Source organism: Macaca fascicularis, chromosome 19, assembly GCF_037993035.2.
Source record: "Macaca fascicularis isolate 582-1 chromosome 19, T2T-MFA8v1.1".
NCBI classification, from domain to species: Eukaryota; Metazoa; Chordata; class Mammalia; order Primates; family Cercopithecidae; genus Macaca; species Macaca fascicularis.
In genome coordinates this window covers 60,052,751-60,077,962 of record NC_088393.1, presented here as the reverse complement: position 1 = coordinate 60,077,962, position 25,212 = coordinate 60,052,751, and the positions used below count along the sequence as shown (strand labels likewise).

Sequence of the window (25,212 nt, the reverse complement as noted above, 5' to 3'; positions counted from 1 at the left end):
TCATGTTGGCAGTGCTGAAAACAGAAAAGGGTAAGGTGACGCACTGGAGTGCTGGGAAATCTGTAGGAGCCAGAGGATTATGGGTGAGTTTGAGAGGGATTATGAGCAGAGAGAGAGAACAGGAATTGAAACCTTCTGAGAAAAAGAAGGGACAAGTCTCTTAGGGAAAATAAGACACTTAAGAGAAGTGGTATACACAATAACAGTACATGCACAAAACTAGGAAAGGCACATCCCCGGAAAAGGAGTGAGTGTTCCCACACCCTTTACAACAGGCTAATTAGAAAAGATCTCCCTCTGACCAAGTCTTATACAAAACAACTGAGAGAAGCAGTTATTTTACCAAACCTAATCCAAAAATTACACAAAAGGAAAGAGAATTATCGCTAAAAAATAAATAAAGCCAAACCTAGAAAAAGACAGGCAGCTCTCTAAATTACTAGACAAATATTTATTTAGCCGCTTCAGCCTCCCAAAGTGCTAGGATTACCGGCATGAGCCACCGCACTCAGCCTCAGCAAGTTTTTTTTGTGTTCTTTAGAGACAAGGTCTCATGACATTGCCTAGACTTCTTGGCTCAAGTGATCCTCCTGCCTTGGCCTCCCAAAATGATGGGATTACAGGCACAAGGCACTGCACCTGGCCCTTGACAAATATTTAAAGCAACTGCCTTAAGATTCTTAATAAGCTAAAAGTTATCAGAGAGAGATAAACAACTAAATGAAATCAGAAAAATAATACATGAGAAGGAGGATATTAAAGGAGGAAACATAAAAAACATTCTGGAGCTGAAATACAATAAAGTAAAAATTCATTAGGTGCTCAACAACAGATGGATAGAGCACAGAAAAGAATGAGCAAACTTAAAGATCGGTTATTCAAAAGTATCAGCTCCACCAGGCACAGTGGCTCATGCTTGTAATCCCAGCACTTTGGGAGGCCAAGGCAGGCAGATCACGAGGTCAGGAGTTCGAGACCAGGCTGATCAACATGGTGAAACCCCGTTTCTACTAAAAATACAAAAAGTAGACAGGTGTGGGGGCACGTGCCTGTAATCCCAGCTACTCAAGAGGCTGTAGCAGGAGAATCGCTTGAACCCAGGAGGCAGAGGTTGCAGTTAGGCAAGATCGTGCCATTGCAAGAGTGACAGTCTGTCCCCCCCCGGAAAAAAAAAATATATATATAAATATATACACACACACATATATATACACACACACACATATATATACACACACACACACATATATAATCAGCTCCAAATACCAAAAACAAAAAACAATGAAGAAAAGCAAATAAATGCTAACAGGTTTTTTGGATGCTCTCAGGCACAACAATATACAAATTATTAGAGGTTCATAAGGGGAAGACAGAGGATCAGAAATTGCAATTGAAGAAATAATGTCCAAATAATTGTCCAAATCCCAATTCTGAAGAAAGACCTGAATATACAATTCAAAAACCTTGACCATTCAAATTAAAATTAACCCAAGGACGTTCACGCAGAGATAAATTATAAACAAATTATCAAACATCAAAGACAGAGGAAGAATTTTTTTTTTTTTTTTTGAGACGGAGTCTCGCTCTGTCACCCAGGCTGGAGTGCAGTGGCCGGATCTCAGCTCACTGCAAGCTCCGCCTCCCGGGTTTACGCCATTCTCCGGCCTCAGCCTCCCGAGTAGCTGGGACTACAGGCGCCCGCCACCTCGCCCGGCTAGTTTTTTGTATTTCTTAATAGAGACGGGGTTTCACCGTGTTAGCCAGGATGGTCTCGATCTCCTGACCTCGTGATCCGCCCGTCTCGGCCTCCCAAAGTGCTGGGATTACAGGCTTGAGCCACCGCGCCCGGCCACAGAGGAAGAATTTTGACAGCAGCAACAAAAAAGATATTTGCCATTTAGAGGAAAATGTGTAAGACTATGTACTTTTTTTCAGCAGAAACTTTGCATGCCAGAAGACAGTGAGATAACATACTGAAAGTGCTTAAAATCAACCAAGAATACTATGTGGAGCAAAAGTAAGCTGCAAAAATAAAGAAGAAATTTAGACTTTCCTCGATAAAGAAGAGTTAAGGAAGTTCATTAGTACCCTAGACCTGTCCAACAAGAAATGCTACAGAAAGACCTTCAAAATGAAATAAAAGGATTCCAGACAGTACCGGTAAACCAAATGAGAGGATAAAATTCTCTATTAAAAGTAAAAAATGACCCAGGCGCGGTGGCTCACACCTGAAATCCTAGCAGTCTGGGAGGCCGAGGCAGGCAGATTGCTTGAGGTCAGCAGTTTGAGACCAGACTGCCTAACATGGTGAAACCCCATCCCTACTGAAAATACAAAAAGTAGCCAAGCATGGTGGCGCACGCCTGTAATCCCAGCTACTTGGGAGGCTGAGGCAGGAGAATCACTGGAACCCAGAAGGCGGAGGTCGCAGTGAGCCGAGATCACAGTGCTGCACTCCAGCATGGGCAACAGAGTGATAATCCATACCCTCATGAAAAAAAAAAAAAAGCAAGAACAGAGAAGTCAGAAACAAACCCTCAAATACTTGGTTGAATGATGTTCAATCAAAATGCCAAGATCATGTAATAAGGAAAGGACAGTCATTTCATCATAAATAGTGCTGAAGAAAAAGGATGCCCATATGAAAAGGAATGAGGCTGAACCCTTACTTTACACCCTGTGCAAAAATTAACTTAAAGTCTATTCATGACCTAAAATGATAAAACTCCTAGAAAAAACCATAGGTAAAAAGCTTCATGAGATTGGATTCAATGTTTCCCCAGATATAACACTGACAGTATGGGAAAGAAGGTAAAAATACACACGATGCACTATGACAAAATTGACAACTATTGTGGATGGAAGAAAACAATTACCAAAATGTAAAGAAAACCTACCATATGTGAGAAAATATTTGCATAATATATCTGTAATAAAAACTTAATATCTAAAATATATATAGGCCGGATGTGGTGGCTCATGTCTATAATCCCAGCACTTTGAGAGGCGGCTGCAGGTGGATCACCTGACGTCAGGAGTTCAAGACTAGCCTGGCCAACATAGTGAAACCCCAACTGTATTAAAGATACAAAAATTTAGCCGGGCACGGTGGTGTGCATCTGTAATCCCAACTACTTGGGAGGCTGAGGTGGGAGAATTGCTTGAACCTGGGAGGCACAGGTACCAGTGAGCTGAGATCATGCCACTGCATCCAGCCTCGGTGACAGAGCAAGACTCCATCTTAAATAAATAAATAAATAAATAAATAAATAAAATAATAAAATAAAAATATATAAATAACTCTTATAAAGCAAAACAAATAATCCAATTAAGAAATGTAGAAAGAAATACACATTTTTCCAAAGGTGATATATGACCATATGAGAAAATGCAAAATATCACAAATCATTAAGAGAAATGCAAATAGAAAACATAGGATATTTTTCCTCACACACATACAGAATATCACCTCATACCCATATAGAATATTTATTGTCAAGAAAGGAAAAAAAAAATGAAACACCAGAAAATCACAAGTGTTGTCGAAAATACGGCGAAATAGGAGAATTCTGTGCTCCTGTTAGTGGAAATGTGAAATGGTGCAGTCACTTTGTAAATAAGTATGACATTTTCTGAAAGAATCTAAAATCAAATAATTAGTATACGCAACAACTCCACATCTGGGTATACAGATTAAAAACTAAAAAGTCAGGCACAATCGTTCGTGCCTGTAATGTTACTACTTTCGGAGGCCGAGACAGGTGGATCACCTGAGGTGGGGAGTTTGAGACCAGCCTAGCCAACATGGTGAAACCCTATCTCTACTAATAATACAAAAATTAGCTGGGTGTGGTGGTGCACACCCATAATCCCAGCCGCTCAGGAGGCTGAGGCAAGAGAATTGCTTGAACCTAGGAGGTGGAGGTTGCAGTGAGCCGAGATTGTGCCATTGCACTCCAGCCTGGACAACAAGAGCGAAACTCCATCTCAAACAAACAAACAAACACACACACACACAAATGAAAAATAAAATAAAAATAAAGACAGCATCTTGAAGAGATACTTAAAAATCCATGTTCAAGGCCAGGCACGATGGCTCATGCCTATAATCCCAGCACTTTGGGAGGCCGAGGTAGGTGGATCATGAGGTCAGGAGTTTGAGACTAGCCTGGCCAATATGGTGAAACCCTGTCTCTACAAAAAATACAAAAATTAGCTGGGCATGGTGGTGGGCACCTGTAGTCCCAGCTGTTTGGGAGGCTGAGGCAGGAGAATCACTTGAACCCTGGGGGCAGAGGTTGCAGTGAGCCAAGATCACACCACTGCACTCCAGCCTGGGCGAGACAGCGAGACTCCGTCTCAAAAAACAACAACAACAACAACAAAAACCCATGTTCATAGCAGCATTATTAAAAATAATAAAGAGGTAGGCGCAATGCAGGTGTCCACCAATGGATGAATAGTTAAACTGTGGTACAGACAAATAGAAAAACATTATTCAGTCCTGAAAGAGTATACAAATTTCTTGATGTGCTACAAAATAGATGAACCTGAAAGACACTACACTAAGTGAGATAAGCCAGTCATAAAAAGACATATACTGTATGATTCCATTTGAGTATCTAAAATACTGAAATTCATACAAACAGAACAGAAAGGGAGGGGGGAGAGAGTGAAATTGTAGGAGGAATGAGTTAAATATTACTGGTAATCAATTAAATCTAAATTCAAAAAAAAAAAAATAAGACTAGGCATCGTGGCTCACGCCCATAATCAGAGTACTTACGGAGGCTGAGAAAGGAGGATTGCTTGAGCCCAGGTGTTCAAAATCAACATAGGCAACATAGCAAGACCCCTGTATCTGAAAAACAAAAATAAGCTGGGCACAATAGCTCATGCCTGTAATCCCAGCACTTTGGGAGGCTGAGGCAGGCGGATCACTTAAGGTCAGGAGTTCGAGACCAGTCTGGACATGGTGAAACCCCGTCTCTACTAAAAATACAAACAAAAATTAGCTGGGCCTGGTGGCAGGTGCCTGTAATCACAGATACCTGGAAGGCTGAGGCAGCAGAATCCCTTGAAGCTGGGAGGCGGACGTTGCAGTGAGCTGAGATAGCGACACTGCACTCCAGCTTGGGAAACAGAGCAAAATTCTGGAAGGAAGGAAGGAAGGAAGGAAGGAGGGAGGGAGGGAAGGAAGGAGGGAGGGAGGGAAGGAAGGAGGGAGGGAGGGAAGGAAGGCGGGAGGGAGGGAAGGAAGGAGGGAGGGAGGGAAGGAAGGAGGGAGGGAGGGAAGGAAGGAGGGAGGGAGGGAAGGAGGGAAGGAAGGAGGGAAAGAGGGAAGGAAGGAGGGAAGGAGGGAGGGAGGGAGGAAGGAAGGAAGGAAGGAAGGAAGGAAGGAAGGAAGGAAGGAAGGAAGGAGGGAAGGAAGGAGGGAAAGAGGGAAGGAAGGAGGGAAGGAGGGAGGGAGGGAGGAAGGAAGGAAGGAAGGAAGGAAGGAAGGAAGGAGGGAAGGAGGGAAGGAGGGAAGAAGGGAAGGAGGAAAGGAGGGAGGGAGGGAGGGAGGGAGGGAAGGAAGGAAGGAAGGGAGGAAGGAAGGAAGGAAAGGAGGAAGGAAGGAAGGAAGGAAGGAAGGAAGGAAGGAAGGAAGGAAGGAAAGAAGGAAGGAAAGGAAGGGTCTCCAGTCAAATAAACAAAAAATATATATATTTATTTTTTTTTTTTTTTTTTTTTTTTTTTTTTGAGACGGAGTCTCATGCTGTTGCCCAGGCTGGAGTGCAGTGGCATGATCTCGGCTCACTGCAAGCTCCGCCTCCCGGGTTCCCGCCATTCTCCTGCCTCAGCCTCCTGAGTAGCTGGGACTACAGGCGCCCGCCACCGCGCCCGGCTAATTTTTTGTATTTTTAGTAGAGACGGGGTTTCACTGTGGTCTCGATCTCCTGACCTTGTGATCCGCCCGCCTCGGCCTCCCAAAGTGCTGGGATTACAGGCTTGAGCCACCGCGCCCGGCATATTTATTTATTTGAAACCGAGTCTTGCTCCATCTCTCAGGTTCTGTTTCACAACAGAGTGAAACTCCGTCTCAAAAAAAAAAACAAACACAAAAATAAAAACAAAAAAACAAAATTAGACAAAAGAAAACAAAACAAAAAGCCCAAACAACAGCATGGCTTCCACCCTGCCCATCTGAGCTCTTACCTGTGTTCACACCTTTGATGTGCTCCTTCCCATCTGAATTTTTTGCTATTTTCACTTCACTCTCACCAGACCAGGGCTCCCTCCTTTGCTCCAACATGGAGTTAATATTCAGGTCAGGAAGAGAGATTCCTGTTTGTAAAAAAAGAATCAAAATGTGCTGTGGCATCTCCAAAATCCAAGCCCTATGTGTAGGAAGGAGAAAGGATATCACAAATGAATCAAGAATAACGTTTCACAAATTAATCCACAGACTGCCTCCTTCTGAATGCTTAGGGAATGTAATAACAAGCAGACATCGAGCCCCTTTCCAGTAACTACTGAGTATAAAGCACAGGAGTAGAGGCCAGGTGCAGTGGCTCACACCTGTAATCGCAGCACTTTGGGAGGCTGAAGCGGGCGGATCACCTGAAGCTGGGAGTTCGAGACCAGCCTGACCAACACGGAGAAACTCCGTCTCTACTAAAAATACAAAAACAAAACAAAAAAAATAGCCAAGTGTGGTGGCGCATGCCTGTAATCCCAGCTACTCGGGCAGCTGAGGCAGGAGAATCGCTTGAACCCAGGAGGCGGAGGTTGCGGTGACCTGAGATCGCGCCATTGCACTCCAGCCTCCAAGAGTGAAACACTCCGCCTCAAAAAAACAAAACATTAAAAAAAGCACAGGAGTAGAAAACAGGGAAGTGGGTATCTGAAGTTTGCCATAAGGTTTTATGCAGCTGGGTGCTCATGCCTGTAATCCCAGCACTTCGGGAGGCTGAGGCAGGTGGATGGCTTGAGCCCAGGAGTTTGAGACCAGCCTGGCCAACATTGTAAAAATGAAAAATACAAAAATTAGCCGGGTGTGGTGGCAGGCGCCTGTAATCCTAGTTACTAGGGAGGCTAAGGCGAATTGCTTAAGCCTGGGAGGTGGAGGCTGCAGTGAGCCAAGATCATATCAGTGCCCTCCAGCCTGGGTGACAGCAAGACTCAATCTCAAAAACCAACAAAAAAGGTTTTATGCATAGTTCAGCCCTGGTATCACCCAATGATGTATAATGAAGGGGACAGAACCTCTGAAGAAAATCGACATTTCAACTCCAGAAAACACTATGGAGCTTTTCATTTCTGAGTCAACAAGATTTTTAGATTTTTTTTTTCTTTTCTTTTCTTTTTTTTTTTATGAGACGGAGTTTCACTCTTGTTGCCCAGGCTGGAGTGCAATGGTGCGATCTCAGCTCACCACAACCTCCAACTCCCAGGTTCAAGCAATTCTCCTGCCTCAGCCTCCCGAGTAACTGGGATTACAGGCATGTGCCACAAAGCCCAGCTAATTTTGTATTTTTAGAAGACACAGGATTTCTCCATGTTGGTCAGGCTGGTCTTGAACTCCCAACCTCAGGTGATCTGCTCGACTTGGCCTCGCAAAGTGCCGGGATTACAGGTGTGAGCCACTGTGCCCAGCTGTGTGTGTAATTTTTAAGAGAGACTGGGACTCGCTCTGTTGCCCAGGCTAGTCTTGAACATTTAGCCTCAAGAGATCCTCCCATCTCAGCCTCCCAAAGTGCTAGGATTGGAATGAGACCACCACTTTTCCTGTTGTCCTTCCCAGCTTCTCTGCCACTTCCCCTTTTCCCTAGTTTATAAGACAAGAGAAAAGGGAGAAAGCAAGGATCACTCTTGTTGCCCAGGCTGGAGTGCAATGGCTTGATCTCAGCTCACCGCAACCTCCACCTCCCAGGTTCAAGCAATTCTCCTGCCTCAGCCGCCCAAGTAGCTGGGATTACAGGCACACACCACCATGCCCAGCTAGTTTTGCCTTTTTAGTAGAGATGAGGTTTCTCCATGTTGGTCAGGCTTGTCTTGAACTCCCGACCTCAGGTGATCCTCCTGCCTTAGCCTCCCAAAGTGCTGGGATTACAGGTGTGAGCCATTGGTCCCAGCCCGAGTCAATAAGGTTTTTTTTTGTTTTTTTTTGTTTGTTTTTTGGGGGGAGGACAGAGTTTTGCTCTTGTTGCCCTGGCTGGCTATGACGTGATCTTGGCTCACCGCAACCTCTGCCTCCCAGGTTCAAGTGATTCTCCTGCTTAATGTCAGTCAAACAATGCAGGCGCTCCCAGGAGGCACACAAGGGAAAATGCTGAAATAACCAAGGGCAGATCCCGGCTTCTGCAGGGGCACAATCCTCACCCAGGGATACCAGGTTCCTGTAGTTCTCCAACATCACATCCTTGTATAAAGCCCTCTGTGCAGGGTCCAGGCATTTCCACTCCGCCTGAGAAAATTCTATGGCCACATCCCTGAATGTCAAATGTCCCTAAAATGAAAAACACATTTCACCAACAGGATATGTAAAGGGTATTTATCTTCACTCAAAATGAGAAGGGAGTTATAAAGATTAACTCGATTGAAGAGAATGTTCTGACGAATCTAATTAAGGTATTTGTGATGTAGTTATGTGTCTGTAAATGTTTTTTTTTTCTTTTTGAGACAGTCTTGCTCTGTTGCTCAGGCTGGAGTGTAGTGGTGTGATCTCGGCTCACTGCAACCTCCATTTCCTGGGTTCAATCAACTCTTGTGCCTCAGTCTCCCAAGTAGCTGGGACTACAGGTGCACACGATCACACCAGCTAATTTTTGTATTTTCAGAAGAGACAGAATTTCACTATGTTGGCCAGGCTGGTCTTGAACTCCTGATCTCAAGTGGTCCAAACATCTCGGCCTCCCTAAGTGCTGGGATTACAGGTGTGAGCCACCATCCCAGCCTGTGAGTTGTGTTTTATTATGCTTTTCCAAAATAAGTTATATTTTAAAAATCAATATAGATTTTTCATTTTGTGGACATACAAGAAATACAAATAAAAAAGTAACCCATGGTAATCTCTATAGAAGGATTAGATATTATTTTGTACACTCCAAGTGATATTCAGTATCTACCTGATCTGAATATCTACCAATAACACCACCACTACTATACAAGTGGTGTCTTCGGAGAGGACGATGTCCACAGTGGCTTCAAAAAAAAAAAAAAAAAAAAAGAATTATAAGCATGGTGGCTAATGCTTGTAATCCCAGTACTTTGGGAGGCCACGGCAGCAGATCACCTGAGGTCAGGAGTTCGAGACCATCCTGGCCAACGTGGTGAAACCCCGTCTCTACTAAAAATACAAAAATCAGCTGGGTGTACTGGTGGGTGCCTGTAACCCCAGTTACTCAGGAGGCTGAGGCAAGAGAATCGCTTGAACCCAGGAGGCGGAAGTTGCAATGAGCCAACATCAACGCCACTTGCACTCCAGCCTAGGCTACAGAGTGAGACTCTGACTCAAAAAAAAAAAAAAAAAAAGAAGTATAAAACTGTGATGATAACAATAGCAATGACTAAAGCTTTTGAACGCTTCCCATGAGACACGCACTACTCTAAATGCTTTACATGTACTAACTGCTATAACAACTAAAGCCCAGGAAAGAAACACCTGTCCCTGTCTTACTGAGAAGACAACTGTGTCACAGATACTCTAAGAAACTCGCCCCAGGTGTAAGGACTAAAAACAGCAGAGTAAGCACTGCCTCCCAGGTGTCCGGGCATTAGAACCAAACCAAAGAAATCGAACAATGAACAGATCAGCATCAAAAGTAAATTGACAATTACCTAAGAAAAAAGTTAAAACAAGTTTAGGGATAAAATCATGGACCTTCATAAAAGGTCATTATATATGAGTACACACATGTATCCCATAATATGCTACTATTCACAGCTATCAACTCATTAACATGATGATGTAGGATAATATCTGAGGTCATGGAAAATATTTGAAATGTAATTTCAACTGTTAAAAAAATAAAATACATAAAAATGATGATGTGTCTTAATAAAACCATAGGCTTGCTCATCTGTGCAGTCATGGACACATGTCACATGTACACACATAAATATGTACACTTAGACCCATATACACTAGCACACGTATACACTTATACACATTAACTGAAATAGGAGTTGTCTGTCAATAATCTATTTTTTAGATGACATTTGTCATCACTTTTGTTTTTTAATTCTTAGAGACAGGGTCTCATTATGTTGTCCAGGCTGCATGGTGGTGGCTTATTCACAGTGTACTACAGCCTTGAACTCCTAGGGCTCAAATGTTTCTCCCTCCTCAGCCTCCCAAGTATATGGAACTAAAGATTTGTACCACTGCACCCACCTGTCATTGTTATTTTTGCTATGTACATTTCAGCATGTTTGCAACAAAAATGTAAAAGCTGTACTCAATTTAGTTTATAAACATGGTTGTATATTAAGCCATTAAAAAATTATAGACGATAAAGAAACACAGAAAGTTGAACTCCAATCTCTATTAAATACCCAGATTCAAAAATATAAATGCAGGCTGGGCATGGTAGCTCTACCTGTAATCCCAGGACTTTGGGAGGCCAAGGTGGGAGGCCTGCTTGAGGACAGGGGTTTGAGAACAGCCTGGGCAACACAGAAAGATCCCATCTCTATTTATATAAAAAATATGATTATATATAATACTTCAAAAAATTGAGATGGGGTTTCAGTACGTTGCCTAGGGTGGTCTCAAACTCCTGCGTTCAAGGGATCCTCCTGCCTCAGCTTTCCAAGAAGCTGGGATTCTACACACATGTGATTGACCCTGACTTACATAAATATAATAATTATGTCCATAAAATTTACGTGTTTAGGTATTTACAAAAGCCCAATGGGGCTTATCAATATATTCCATTAATAAAATAAAACATTAATGCATGATAGAAAATTTATTATTATATAATAATTTAACAAAATAAGTCAAAGAAAATATCTCAGCAGTATACATCTTAAGAAATTACTAGATAATTAAAAACAAGGCCAAAAATAAAATTCGAAAACAAAAACAACAATATCATTAAGCAAGAACATCTCATGAAACACGATAATCAGCAGTAAACATGGCAGACATTTGCTCGACTTTAAGGCAGGGAAAAGGGGGCTGGTCTGTGCTACAGCCAATCACCACTGCACAGGATGCCTGAGCAGGGACCAGAAGGAAAGGTTAAAAAAAGAAAAAATTAGTGGGGCTGGGGGCAGGAAAAAGCTGTATTTAAAAATATATATAATTAATAAAATTATTGTAACCAAGACAAAGAATGTCATTTTAGCATATTAACTAATAAAAATATATTAGCCTGGTGCAGTGGCTCACGCCTGTAATCCCAGCATTTTGGGAGGCTGACGCAGGTGGATCACTTGAGGTCAGGAGTTCGAGACCAGCCTGGCCAACATGGTGAAACCCCATCTCTACTAAAAATATAAACAATTAGCTGGGCGTGGTGGTAGGCACCTGTAATCTCAGCTACTCGTGAGGCTGAGGCATGAGAATTGCTTGAACCCAGAAGTCAGAAGTTGCAGTGAGCTGACATCTTGCCACGGCACTCCATTCTGGGTGACACAGCAAGACTCTGTCTCAAAAAGAAAGAAAAAAGAGTTAAAAGAAGAAAATAAATTTTAAAAAAATATATTATATTGAAAAAAGTTTCCTTCTTTAGCAGCAATATTTATAAAATGACACATACAGTAAAGATACATCTGACATCTCCCTTAGGAAATATACATGGCCCCTAACTAGAAGGCATTCCAGACCTGTGTAAGAAATCTGCAACTCTACTAAAAGAGTAATGTCAGCAAGACAGAGGAACAGGAAGCCCTAGACCATTTTTAATCCATGTAGACACAACTTAAACAAGAATATGTGGGCCAATTGCCTTTGTGAGAAATCTAGAAGACACTCAGGAGGCTGCACCGAGAGGTGCACCAGTACCAAGTCAAGCTACTGGGAGCTGATTGTGAAAATATGTGACACACGCTCACCAGAACCCCTGCCCAGGCATGACATGCCATCATCCAGAGGATACTACGAACTCTAGATTTCTCCTGAGAGAGGAAAACAATGGGAATGTCTTTCCAACCTTCTGACTTTTCAAGGGACTGAGTAAGCTTTGAAGTAACAGGGCCCCAGGTCAGGAAGCCACTGAGAACAAAGGCACCAGCATAAACCAGAGCCAGCAGTAATGCAGGCAGACACTAGGTGGCGGTGCAGACCCCAGCTTCCTATTGCCCCACACAGGCTGCAGAGCAGGTGCAGAAAGGGGAACTCCCGAGCAGAACCTGGTCATCCCCTTCAGTGAGGAGGTAACAAGCAAAGCCCAGAGAGGACGCATCCCAGATAAGGCGCGGGACCTCCAGAGTCTCCAGCTGGGCTGTCCAGAGTGCATCCTCCCTGAACCAAGTCAGACACTAAAAACAGAGAGGTGAATGATTTTTAATTCAGACAACGTTCACATGAGGGTGTAAAGGAGCAAATTTTCACAACTTACAGAATAAAGTATCATAAAACAATCACCGAGAATTTTACGTAAAACACCATAATGTTGTATAAATATAATTCTACAGGACTTGCTCTCACTCCTGACAGAGCTGACAGCAGTGGGTCCCCAGTGAGACTGAGGGAGGGTTGAAGACTCCCTCCCATAACAACTATTTACATGTCACTTAGACATTTAGGACAGGGAATGCTTTGTATTTGATGGCCTAACCTGTACATTTGGAGTTTTCCTGTAAGACAAATGTATATATAACTTGATGTTGAAAAAAATGATAATAATTGGTGGACAAGAATATTATTTCCTCCTAATTAAAAAAAAAAAAAAAATCTGCTCCAATCTCTGAGCAAAATTACCATATTCTTTGCCTAACATAGCTGGTGCAGGAGACCCCCTGAAGGAAAATCAGTCTCTGGGAGAGGTACATGCTGAGGATGATGAGAGAACGTCCTCCCTGAACCAAGCTAGACGTAAAAAACTGGGAAAGGCATTTAGCTTCAAATGTAGTAAAAATCAGGCAGGAAGGCTGGGCATGGTGGCTCACACCTATAATCCCAGCACTTTGGGAAGGTGAGGCAGGTGGATCAACTGAGGTCGGGAGTTCAGGACCAGCCTGGCCAGTATGTTGAAACCCCATTTCTACTAAAAATACAAAAATTAGCCAGGTGTGGTGGTGGATACCTGGCATCCCAGCTACTCGGGACACTGAGGCACAAGAATTACTTGAACCAGGGAGACAGAAGTTGTAGTGAGCTGAGATCGCACCACTGCATTCCAGCCTGGATGACAGAGACTCAGTCTCAAAAAACAAAACAAACAAAAAAAAATCAGGCAGAAAAGGTTTCTCCTTCCTGTACTCTTTTCCTACAATTTACTAGGTGCTTGTGCACAATAATACATGACTTCTATGTGCAGTTTCTGGTCTACAGAGAGGTGATGGTGCACTCAGATGTGGCCCCTGAACAATCCCTACTGTCCAACAGCTCTAATGCCACGGGGCCCACACCCCATCTCCATCCATGTTAGGGAATAAGCCCTTCCCAGAACCATGCCCGGTGGAGCCTCATCCCCAGTTCATGTCACTGGGTAATGGGAGATGGAATCTAAGTGAGATAAGAGGGACTGAGGTGCTGACAACAGGCCCTAAGCTTGTCATAAACAGGCTTTAAAGAAACTGGCCATAAACAGGATTTCTGCAGCAATGAAACATGCTCGTGATGGCTATGACGCACACTGCTACAAGTTGTTGGTTTACTGGAGCAAGGCAAGGAATACCTGGCCTGCCCGGAGTGGAAAACTGCTCAAACGACAAACAATAGCATGAGTGGCCTGGGCCTTAACAACATGTTTTTGCTGCAGATAATTAGCCAGAGCCCGTTTCTCTACTCCTTGCTAAGAATGTTTTGTTTCCCATAAGGAATGCTTTTAGTTACCCTAGAATCTATAGAAACAATGCTTATCAATGGCTAGCTGTCAATAAATATGTGGGTCAAACTCTGTTCACAGCTCTCAGCTCTGAAGGCTGTTGGCCCCGATTCTACTTTACACTCTATTCTTATGTCTATGTCTTTAATTCCTCTAGTTCCGCTAGGTTAGGGTCCCCACGACCGAGCTGGTCCCTGCAAGTGGCGCCCAATGTGGGACTCGAACCCAAATCAAAGGGTCGCCAGAGCTGGAGAACGTGGAACTATGCTGGAGGACACCCGAGTACTCTTAAGCAATCCCCATGGTAAAAGAGGAGCTCAGAAGCATCAGGGTAACAATGGGAAAAGGGTCAAGCAGACATGAGGCTTATTTGAGCCTGCTTTGGCAGCTCCTAAGAAAAGGAGGAATAAAGGTTAGCACTAGCTGACTCATGCAGGTTTTTAGGTGTGGTAAAGAAATATTGCCCCTGGTTTCCGGACCGAGGAACTATGAATGTAGAGGTCTGGGAAAAGGTAGGCAGCACACCGAAGAAGGCATATAACGATGGTACTGAGGATATTCCTATAACTGTCTGGTCAGTGTGGGCTCTGGTTCGTTCCACCTTGGAGCCTTTCCACACAGATGACGAGGAGGAGGAATCAGAGGAAGAAGGAGCATGTAACGAAGTAACAGAAGAAGTGACAGAGCAGGTTTCCTTACCAGCTAAAGCAGCAAAGGAGGGAGAGGTTTGTCCGTACCCGTCTACATCCCCTCATCATTTTGAAGAAAAAGAGTGGCCTGACCCTCCAGATCTTTCTTTTCCAGAGGACACTGGGTGAAAAGTAGTTGCCCCAGTGACTGTTCAAGGAGCACCTCAAGGGACTGCTCTCGGTTCTATTCAGGCAGGAATCCAGGAAGCTAGACGACAGGGTGATATGGATGCTTGGCAGTTCCCTGTTAGAATACACCCACCTGATCAACAGGGGAATATTATGGCTACATTTGAGCCTCTTCCTTTTAAAATACTTAAACAATTTAAACAAGCTATTAATCAATATGCACCAAGTTCTCCTTTTGTAATGGGATTGTTAAAGAATGTTGCTGTCTCCATTCAAATGATTCCTACTGATTGGGATGCACTTACTTGAGCTTGTCTAACTCCTGCTCAGTTCTTACAATTTAAAACTTGGTGGGCAGATGAGGCTTATGCAGGATGATGCCATAGAGCAGCTTAGAGGACTGTGCATTAGAGCTTGGGGAAAAAATCACCTCAGGCGGGAACAATACCCCTCAAGTGCTGTAAAGCAGGGACTGAAAGAACTGTATACAGATTTTATAAGTAAATTACAGGAGTCTCTTAAAAAGGTGATTGCAGATTCAGCTGCTGAGGACATAGTATTGCAGTTATTAGCTTTCGACAATGCCAATCCTGAGTGCCAAGTCACTCTGCGACTTATTAGGGGAAAAGCACATTTGGTTGACTATGTTAAACCTTGTGATGGTATCGGAGGTAATCTGCATAAGGCTACTCTGCTAGCCCAGGCAATGGCAGGAATGAAAGTGGGTAAAGGAAATACTCCATTTCCTGGAGCTTGTTTTAATGTGGGAAACATGGTCATACTAAAAAAGACTAGAAAAAATCACCAAGTCAGGCCACCAGTTTGGGGGGAAAAAGATAACTGCTAAGCCTGGAATATGTCCAAAATGCAAAAAAGGAAAACAATGGGACGATATTCTTTGTGCTGCCCCCACTCAGGAAATATTACTCCAATGTTACAATCACTTACAAAATTTGATTTCTCGTGCCAGTTTAATTATAGCTCCTGACGAAATTCAGGACAAGTACTCCTTACTCCGACTTGGGGAGTAAATGACACTACAATAGTAAATGACACTACTTAGTAAATGACACTACAGTACTGCCACAGAAAATAATCATATGTAAGGATCAATTGAAAACACTGAATGACTTTCAAAAATTACTAGGGGACATTAATTAGATACGACCTGCTCTAGGCATTCCTACTTATGCAATGAGTAATCTATTTTCTATCCTTAAAGGAGATCCTAGTCTCACTAGCCCTTGGCAATTAACAAAGGAGGCTGAGGCAGAGTTACAACTGATTGAAAAACAAGTATATAAAGCTCAAATAAATAGAGTAGATCCAGAAAAGACTTTAGACTTACTGATTTTTCCAACTCAGCGTTCACCTACTGGTGTTATTGTCAAGAGCAGGACTTGGTAGAATGGCTCTTTCTTCCCCATACTAATTCGTGGATGCTAAGTCCTTATTTGGATCAAATTGCTACTCTGATAGGCAATAGGAGAACTTGAATTGCTAAATTGCATGGAATTGTGAAATTGCATGGATATGATCCTTTTACGAAGGCACAAATACAACAAGCCTTTATAAATAATCTTACTTCGCAAACCCAGTTAGCTGATTTCGTGGGTGTTCTTAATAATCACTTTCCAAAAACAAAATTATTTCAATTTTTAAAATTAACTAGATTCTCCCTAGAATAACTAAATTTAAACAAATTAAAAGTGCTGAAAATGTTTTTACAGATGGGTCTAGTAATAGTAAATCTTTTTATTCTGCATCAAAAACTAAAATTTTCCAGACGCCCTATACTTCAGCTCAAAAAGGAGCTTGTAGCTGTAATTAAGCTACTGACTGCTTTTAAGCTGCCTGTCAGTGTAATTTCTAATTCTTCATATGTAGTCCATTCCACACAATTAATTAAAAACGCTCAGTTACGATTTCATACAGATTAACAACTAATGACTTTATTTACCCAATTACAAACCAGTTAGGAATAGAATGCACCCTTTTACATTACTCATATTGGAACTCACACACACTTTATAGGACTTTTAACTGTAGGGAATCAAATGGTTGATCGCCTAGTTGCTACTGCAGTATCTAATTCTAGACACTTTCACAATTTAACCCATGTTAATGCCTCTGGTCTCAAATGCAGATACAGCATTACCTGGGAAGAAGCTAAAGCTATTATCCAGCAATGCCCAACTTGCCAAATGGTGCATTCCTCATCTTTTACAGGAGAAGTTAATCCTCGAGGATTGGAACCTAATTGTCTTTGGCAAATGGATGTCATTTATGTTCCTTCTTTTGGTAAATTGGCTTATGTGCATGCATGTGTAGATACCTTTTCTCACTTTGTTTAGGCTACCTGTCAAACAAGGGAATCTTCTGCCTGTGTTAAATGGCATTTTCTGCAATGCTTTGCAGTGATAGGCATTCCAGCTTCTGTTAAAACAGGTGATGCCCCAGGCTGTACTAGTGAAGCTCCAGCTAGATTTTTCTCTCTATAGCATATTAAACACGTTACTGGCATCCCATATAATTCACAAGGACAATCCATTGTGGAAAGAATGAATCTCCCCCTAAAATAGCAATTACAAAAACAGAAAGGGGGGAACAGTGATTATGGAACCCAAAATATGCAATTGAATCTAGCATTATTGACTTTAAATTTTTTGAGCCTGCCTAAAGTCCAGATGCTATCAGCAACTAACAGCATCTACAGAAATCAGCTGCAAAGATGGAAGTGCAACAACTGATTTGGTGGAGAGATCCGATAACAAAAAGTTGGGAAATAGGTAAAATAATAACTTGGGGTAGAAGTTATGCTTGTGTATCTCCAGGCCAAAACCAGCAGCCGATTTGGATATCATCAAGACACCTGAAGCCTTATCATGAGCCAGATGCTGAGGAAGAGATTTTTGGGAGGAACGTGAGGACCCCCCAGTTGCAGCCATGTCAAGACTGACAATAAGGCCTCCTTTCCTGTTTGTAGTGGGTGATTTAAAACCTGATGTCCCTAACTATCATGTGACTTGTCAAGAATGTAGATTGTTTTCTTGTGTGAATTCTTCCTTGTATACTATTGATCATTCTATTTTAGTGGTAACAGCCCAAGAAGGAGTATGGATACCCATAAAGCTTTCCTGTCCTTAGGAAGCCTCTCCTTCTGTACATATTATTACTGAAATTCTTCAAAAGAATTCAGCCGGGCGTGGTGGCTCACACCTGTAATCCCAGCACTTTCAGAGGCCGAGGCGGGCTGATCACGAGGTCAGGAGATCAAGACCATCCTGGCTAACATGGTGAAACCCCATCTCTACTAAAAATACAAAAAATTAGCTGGGCGTGGTGGTGGGCACCTGTAGTCCCAGCTACTCAGGAGGCTGAGGCAGGAGAATGGCATGAACCCGGGAGGCAGGGATGGCAGTGAGCCGAGATCACACCACTGTACTCCAGCCTGGGTGGCAGAGCGAGACTCCGTCTCAAAAAGAAAAAAGAATTTGAGGTGCTCTCGGCGTTTCATTGCCACTTTAATTTTAATCATCATAGGATTGATTGCTGTCACAGCTACTGCCACGGTAGCTGGAGTTACTTTGCATTCCACAGTACAAACAGCAGACTATGTAAATAATTGGCAGAAAAATTCTACTTTGCTGTGGAATTCCCAAACTAATACAGACCAAAAACTACCTAATCAAATCAGTGATCTCCAACAAACTGTAATGTGGCTAGGAGATCGAGTAGTTAGTTAGTCTAGAATATAGAATGCGGTTACAATGTGATTGGAATACTTCTGATTCTTACATTACTCCTCATCTGTATAATGAAACAGAGCAAGAGTAGGAAAGAGTTAAGAGACATTTAAAGGGTCATACTGGAAATTTATCTTTGGATATTGCAAAACTGAAGGAACAAGTACTTCAAGTCTCTCAGGCACATCTGATGCTAATTCCAGGAACTAAAGAGCTTGAAGGAGCTGCAGACAGATTAGCAGCTATTAACCCATTAAAACGGATCGAGACACTTGGAGGCTCTGATTTCAACGATGATTGTGCTTTTAATCTGTGTTGTTTGTCTTTGTGTAGTTTGCAGATCTGGATCCCAAATCCTGTGAGAAGTAACCCACCATGACAAAGCAGCCTTTGCCTTTATCACTTTGCAAAAACAGAAAGGGGGACATGCTAGCAACAGGCCCTAAGCCTGTCATAAACAGGCTTTAAAGAAACTGGCCATAAACAGGATTTTTGCAGCAATGAAACATGCTTGTGATGGCTATGACGCACACTGCTACAAGTTGTTGGATTATTGGAGCAGGGCAAGGAACACCTGGCCTGCCCGGAGTGGAAAACTGCTCAAGCCACAAACAATAGCATGAGTGGCCTGTGCCTTAACAACACATTTTTGCTGCAGATAATTAGCCAGAGCCTGTTTCTCTACTCCTCATTAAGAATGTTTTGTTTACTGTAAGGAATGCTTTTAGTTAATCTATAATCTATAGAAACAATCCTTATCAACGGTTTGCTGTCAATAACTACATGGGTCAAACTCTGTTTGCAGCTCTCAGCTGTAAAGGCTGTTGGCCCCTGATCCTACTTTTGTCTTGTGTCTGTGTCTTTAATTCCTCTAATGCCAGTAGGTTAGGGTCCCCCTGACCAAGCTGGTCTCAGCACTGAGGGAAGGCATAGATGAGTGCAAGCAAACCTGTCAGACTCAGAGAAGATTCCCAACTCCAAGGCCCAACGTTTCTGAAACAAAGGAGACAGAAAAATCCACCAAGAATATCACCTCACCTGAGGAAGAGCCGTCCCTGACTCCTTTGCTTTCCTCTTCCTTCTCTTCTGGGCTTTTTCATCACACAGCATGACTCTTTAGAAGTCAATCCTAAATGTCAAAAATATGCTGTTTAGGGCTTAGAATCATACCCTCTTCCTGTGCCACAACCACACACACAGGTTAGACCTCACCCTGTGGAAAATGTCCTCTGCTGTCCGCTGCACCAGAGTTGATGCAGGGACAAGAAACTCCTACAGAAAGAACAACAAGTGAGTTTTTTACTCTTTTCTTCAGAATCTGCTCCCCTCCTAGGGATGCCCACATGCACGCTGCAGCAGTGGGGAGCTGGCCTGGACTAAGCTCCCCTTCAGGGCCAGACCCAGCCCTGACCAAACCCCATGCAGAGCACAGCCCCACTCCCATCTCTATGGATCCCAGACTCATGTAATCACTCAGAAATGGAGGACACAGAGCCTTGGTGCTCAGCGCCAGATACAGAACACAGTGGAATCTGCTTATCCATGAGGGACATGTCCCAAGTCCCCCATTGGATGCCTGGAACTTCAAACAGTACTGAACTCTATTTATTCCACTTAAAAGATGCATGTGATAGCTTTTCATTGGCATATCTAAACTGCCAGTGTCAGCCAGGCATGGTGGCTCATGCCTGTAATCCCAACAGTTTGGGAGGCTGAGGCAGGTGGATCACCTGAGGTCAGGAGTTCAAGACCACCCTGGCCAACATGGTGAAACCTCATCTCTACTAAAAATACAAAAATTAGCTGGGCATGGTGGCACATACCTATAATCCCAGCTTCTTGGCAGGCTGAGGCAAGAGAAATGCTTGAAACTGGGAGGTGGAGGTTGTGGTGAGCTGGGATCACACCATTGCACTCCAGCCTGGGCAACAAGAGTGAAACTCTGTCTCAAAAAAAAAAAAAAAAAAAAAAGAAAAAGAAAAAAAAAAAATCAGGGTATCCCAAAGCCCCTTCTTTTGATTAATTTGCTAGGAGGATTCTTCCATCGGGCTATTCATCTGTATCTTTTGCAATATTCTTCATAGCAAATGGATAAAACTAAACAAATGCTTCCTTGAGTTCTGTGAACCAGGGTAACAAATTAATAAAATCTGAGCAAAGGGTCAAGGGAATCCTCAATTTTTAGATGTTTGGTTGAAGTTCAGGTCCCAACCTGGAACTTACAACCAGCACATGAAATAGGGGCAGGCTTGTGGAACTGAGCCCCCAACCTGTGGGATCTGATGCTAACTCCATGTAGACAGTGTCAACTTGAGTGAAATTACAGATCCCCCAGGCGGTGTCTGACGAATTGCTTATTGGTGGGAAGAAATCCCCACACATTTTTTTCATCAGATATGAAGCATTCTGTGTTAAGTGTTCATTATTGTGTTGATTGCAAGAGTAGGAAGAACACTGGTTTTCCTGCTATCTTATACATTCGCCCACACCATACCCCATCCCAGGAAAAGGAAAGTGGGTGACCCACACCTGAATGACTCAAGTCACTGACCTGTGCCTGAATAGGGAATGTGAGTGGAAGCTAAAATCTGATGCCAAGAATTATAAAATGCACCAGCCTCACAGACAGGAGTTTTGCACATCTCATCTTCATCTGTATTTTTAAAGCACATTTCATATAATCAGATTAATCAATGTCACAACTTCATCATAATAGCCAATCAACTCACCGTTCATCTGCACCCAGGGTTCCCTCTATTCTCACTACTGTGTTTCCCTCCCTCATTCTGTACGCATCTATCATTCTCACCTTCTTTCTCTAGCTTTTTTTCCCCCTCTTTACTTTTCCCCTAAGATTCTGCTCACTTTGAGCCTCTCTCTTCTCCTAATGTTTCTCCCCTTATTCCTTCTCTTCCTTCTCTTCCATCTGTTCTGCTCCATTCTGGCAACTTGTTCCACACCTTTTCCAAACTTTCTGCTCAATCTTTGATCATCCCAATCTCCACCTATTTCTGCCTCTTACTTTTTGTTGTTGTTGCTGTTGTTGTTGTTTTCTGAGACGGAGTTTTGCTCTTGTCGCCCAGGCTGGAGTTCAATGGCACGATCTCAGCTCACTGCAACCTCCACCTCCAGGGTTCAAGCGATTGTCCTGCCTCAGCCTCCTGAGTAGCTAGGATTACAGGGGCGTGCCACGATGCCCGGCTAATTTTTGTATTTTTATTAGAGACGAGGTTTCATCCTGTTGACCAGGCTGGTCTCAAACTCCTGACCTCAGGTGATCCACCCACTTCGGCCTCCCAAACTGCTGGGATTACAGGCATGAGCCACCGTGCCCGGTCCTGCCTCTTTCCCTGTCTCTGTTCCCCCTCTGCTCTCCCTGTTAAACCCCTTCTTTCCTGTTGCACCCCTTGTCCCCACTCTCTGGCACCCGGAGATCCCAGCCCTCCCCCTGGAGTGGTTCTCCCTCTGCTCTCCTTGTCACCAGCTGACCCCTCTTGCTGTCCCAGCACTACGCTGCTCTGTCTGCCCTGGCTCCAAATCCCTCCTCTTCTCCCCCACTCTCAAACTGAGGAACTTCCCACTTTGCTGCCCCTCTCACTATCTTGCAGTCCTTCATCTCTCCGGAGATGGCACTTTTCTCTGCATTTCTTCAGTTGCTTTTCTCCCCCTGCTACTTTCTCGGCTTCATTCGCTGTCTCTGCAAATGCCCCATCCACTTTCTACTTTGCCATCTGCTTAGGGCTCTCCCTCAATCTTCCTTTCTCCTTCAAGATGTTTCTCTTTCTTCTCCCTCGCTCTCCAGATCTCTCTTTCTGCACACATGCACATGGAAGGAATTGGGATCAGATGCCCACATGCAGAAGAACCTTTTCAGTGGGGTGTTATTTAGACTGCAAGAACACTGGATGCCAAAAGACAGAGTAAGTCACCTCCCCACACCCAGGGTCAGGAGAAGCGGTGGCTGGGAAGAGGAGGCCTGGGAAGTAGCGGGGCCCCGGATCAAGGAGGGTCTGGATCAAGAGAGGGGTGGCGTCTGCAGAATCCCAGGACTCGGCAGAAGACGCGGCTTCTCCTGAACTGCGATTGGAGCGCTGCGCTCCAGGGTCAACAAAGGCGAGGCTTGGGGGCCCTGATAGACCGGAATCCACCTAGCGGGGGAGGACTTTACGCGGTGCGGGGCGGATGTAGGCATCACAGAAGAATTTGAAGCAGGAAAACTCCTCGATAGGAGGTGACTACATGGCCCTGTGGCAGAAAGACGGGGGACAGGACCCGCCGCGGAGCGATTTAAACACACAGGGAAGCGACCGCGGGACTCTCACAGAGACGCCTGAATTTGGTCGGGGTAGAGGGAGCGGTGCCAGGATTTCAAGGTCTATGTGGCCTCTCAGATCCCGGGTACAGAAGCGCGGGGGAGCTGGGAAGCTCAGATTTTAATTTACACAAAGGGAAACTCACGCGCGGCGGCGTGACCTTCACTCCACGCGATCCGCTTCCGGGTTTGTGGGAAACTGCGCGCGCAGCGGAGAGGTCGCAGCAGGGCGGCCTGGCCGGGGCGGGGTGGGGCGGGGTGGGGCGGGGCTTGCGCTTCCCTCCGCCTCGCTTCCAGCGCCTGTTTTCCGGGTTTTGCAGGAGACCTGCCAAGGAGGCTGAAGCAACTCAGCTGTCTCCGCACTGTACTCTTGCCGGGACAGAGCAAAGTCTGCTGATGATTAGATCCAGGAAAATTCCTGCTATTAAAGTTAACCTTAAGCCGGCTGTGGGGTGGGGCACCTGTACCAGCTACCCCGAAGACTGAGGCAGGAGGATCGCTTGAGCCCAGGAGTTCGAGTTTACACTGAGTTATAATGGCCACTGCGCTCCAGCTTGGGCGACAGAGACTCAGTCTGTAAAATACATACATGAAAAACTAATTTTAGCAATTTAATTAAAAAGCCCTGGGATTGTCTGTGAAAGCTGTGGGGAAAAGAAAGAGAGATCAGATTGTTACTGTGTCTATGTAGAAAAGGAAGATATGAGAAACTCCATTTTGATCTGTACTAAGAAAAATTGTTTCTGTTTTTCTGCTAACCTGTAGATGCTGTTAACCTGTAACTTTAGCCCCAACCCTGTGCTCACAGAAACATGTGCTGTAATGAATCAAAGTTTAATGGATTTAGGGCTATGCAGGATGTGCCTTGTTAACAGTATGTTTGCAGGCAGTATGCTTGGTAAAAGTCATCACCATTCTCCATTCTCGATTAACCAGGGACACAATGCACTGCGGAAAGCCGCAGGGACCTCTGCCCAAGAAAGCCTGGGTATTGTCCAAAGTTTCCCCCCATGGAGACAGCCTGAGATATGGCCTCATGGGAAAGGAGAGACCTTACATCCCCCAGCCCGACACCCATAAAGGATCTGTGCCTACACTGAGATGTTTGGGTAAAGAGAAACATAAATCTAGCCTATGTGCACATCCGGGCACAGCACCTTTCCTTGAACTTATTCATGATACAGATTCCTTTGCTCACATGTTTCCCTGCTGACCTTCTCCCCACCTGTTGCCCTGCTACACTCCCCTCACTAAGATAGTAAAAATAGTGATCAATAAATACTGAGGGAACTCAGTACAGTACCGGCGCCAGTGCAGGTCCTCCGTATGCTGAGCGCCGGTCCCCTGGGCCCACTGTTCTTTCTTTATACTTTGTCTCTGTGTCTTATTTCTTTTCTCAGTCTCTCATCCCACCTGAGGAGAAATACTCACAGGTGTGGAGGGGCTGGCCCCCTTCAAAAACCAGGCAAGTGAATACGTGAACTGCAAAGCCCTGTCTGGGTGGAATGTGCAATTTCATGCTGATGGCTCACAAAGCAGAATAGAAATCCTCTCCTTTTCTATTCCCTGTTCTTATGGGAGGGACAGAGGTAACCCTGTGCTCAGCTCCAGAGAGTTTCCGAGTGACAGCACCTGGGGCATGGAGGGCTAAGGCCAGTGAGAATTCAGGTCACCAATTGTTGCTTTTAAAAAAGCGTTAACTGACCGGGCGAGGTGGCTCACACCTGTAATCCCAGCACTTTGGGAGGCCAAGGCAGGTGGATCACTTGAGGTCAGGAGTTCGAGACCAGCCTGGCCATGATGGTGAAACCCTGTCTCTACTAAAAATACAAAAATTAGCCGGGCGTGGTGGCGCATGCGTGTAATCCCAGCTACTTGAGGTGGAGGCAGGAGAATCGCTTGAACCCCGGAGGCAGAGGTTGCAGTGAGCCAAGATCCTGCCACTGCACTCCAGCCTGGGTGACAGAGCGAGAGATTAAAAAAAAAAAAAAAAAAAAAAAACTTTTAAAAATAGATGTAAATTACATAGTTCTTATTTACATTTGTTATTGTATGTTATTCTATTCCAATTTGAGATGAATGAACCTCAAATCCCTTTCAGATAAACTTAGTTGACATTGTAATATGCTTACATCAATAATTTCTAAGTATACTGTAATTTCAAATTCACTTTATATGCATTCTGAAAGTAACTAGAAAATGTACTTTTAACAATTGTGATCCTTTTTTAGGTGTTTTCTTTTCTTAATATTCTCTCATGTGGGAATAACAAAGCCTGTAGAGAGTCTTCAGAAGACTACTGGATTGATTTTCACCAAAGAACAATTTTGCAATAATGCTAAGATTATTTGGTG

At 43.9% G+C, this 25,212-nt stretch overlaps 1 protein-coding gene and 1 long non-coding RNA gene across 24 annotated transcripts in view; one reads left to right on the top strand and one right to left on the bottom strand.

The window, feature by feature from the left end:
- ZNF480 (zinc finger protein 480) overlaps positions 1-23,049 on the bottom strand; it is a 28,161-nt gene extending 5,112 nt beyond the window's left edge. The window contains exons 1-7 of one of the 23 annotated variants that reach the window (XM_065535861.2): positions 21,569-23,049; positions 21,098-21,199; positions 20,370-20,467; positions 19,585-19,675; positions 11,519-11,636; positions 8,365-8,491; positions 6,199-6,380 (exon numbers count right to left, since the gene is read on the bottom strand). In XM_065535861.2, coding sequence (XP_065391933.1) covers positions 6,199-6,380; positions 8,365-8,438 — 256 coding nt within the window. In that variant the 5' untranslated portion in view covers positions 8,439-8,491; positions 11,519-11,636; positions 19,585-19,675; ... (1 more) ...; positions 21,098-21,199; positions 21,569-23,049. Of the gene's footprint in view, positions 1-6,198; positions 6,381-8,364; positions 8,492-11,518; positions 11,637-19,584; positions 19,676-20,369; positions 20,489-21,097; positions 21,200-21,568 lie in introns of all 23 variants that reach the window. The other 22 variants (XM_065535853.2, XM_065535862.2, XM_074024580.1 and 19 more) reach the window with 22 other exon arrangements.
- On the top strand, positions 22,188-24,978 carry LOC102118432 (uncharacterized). Its single transcript, XR_012427942.1, has 2 exons — positions 22,188-22,466; positions 23,179-24,978. It is a non-coding gene; the product is annotated as an uncharacterized lncRNA (long non-coding RNA).
- Positions 24,979-25,212: the final 234 nt, after the last annotated feature.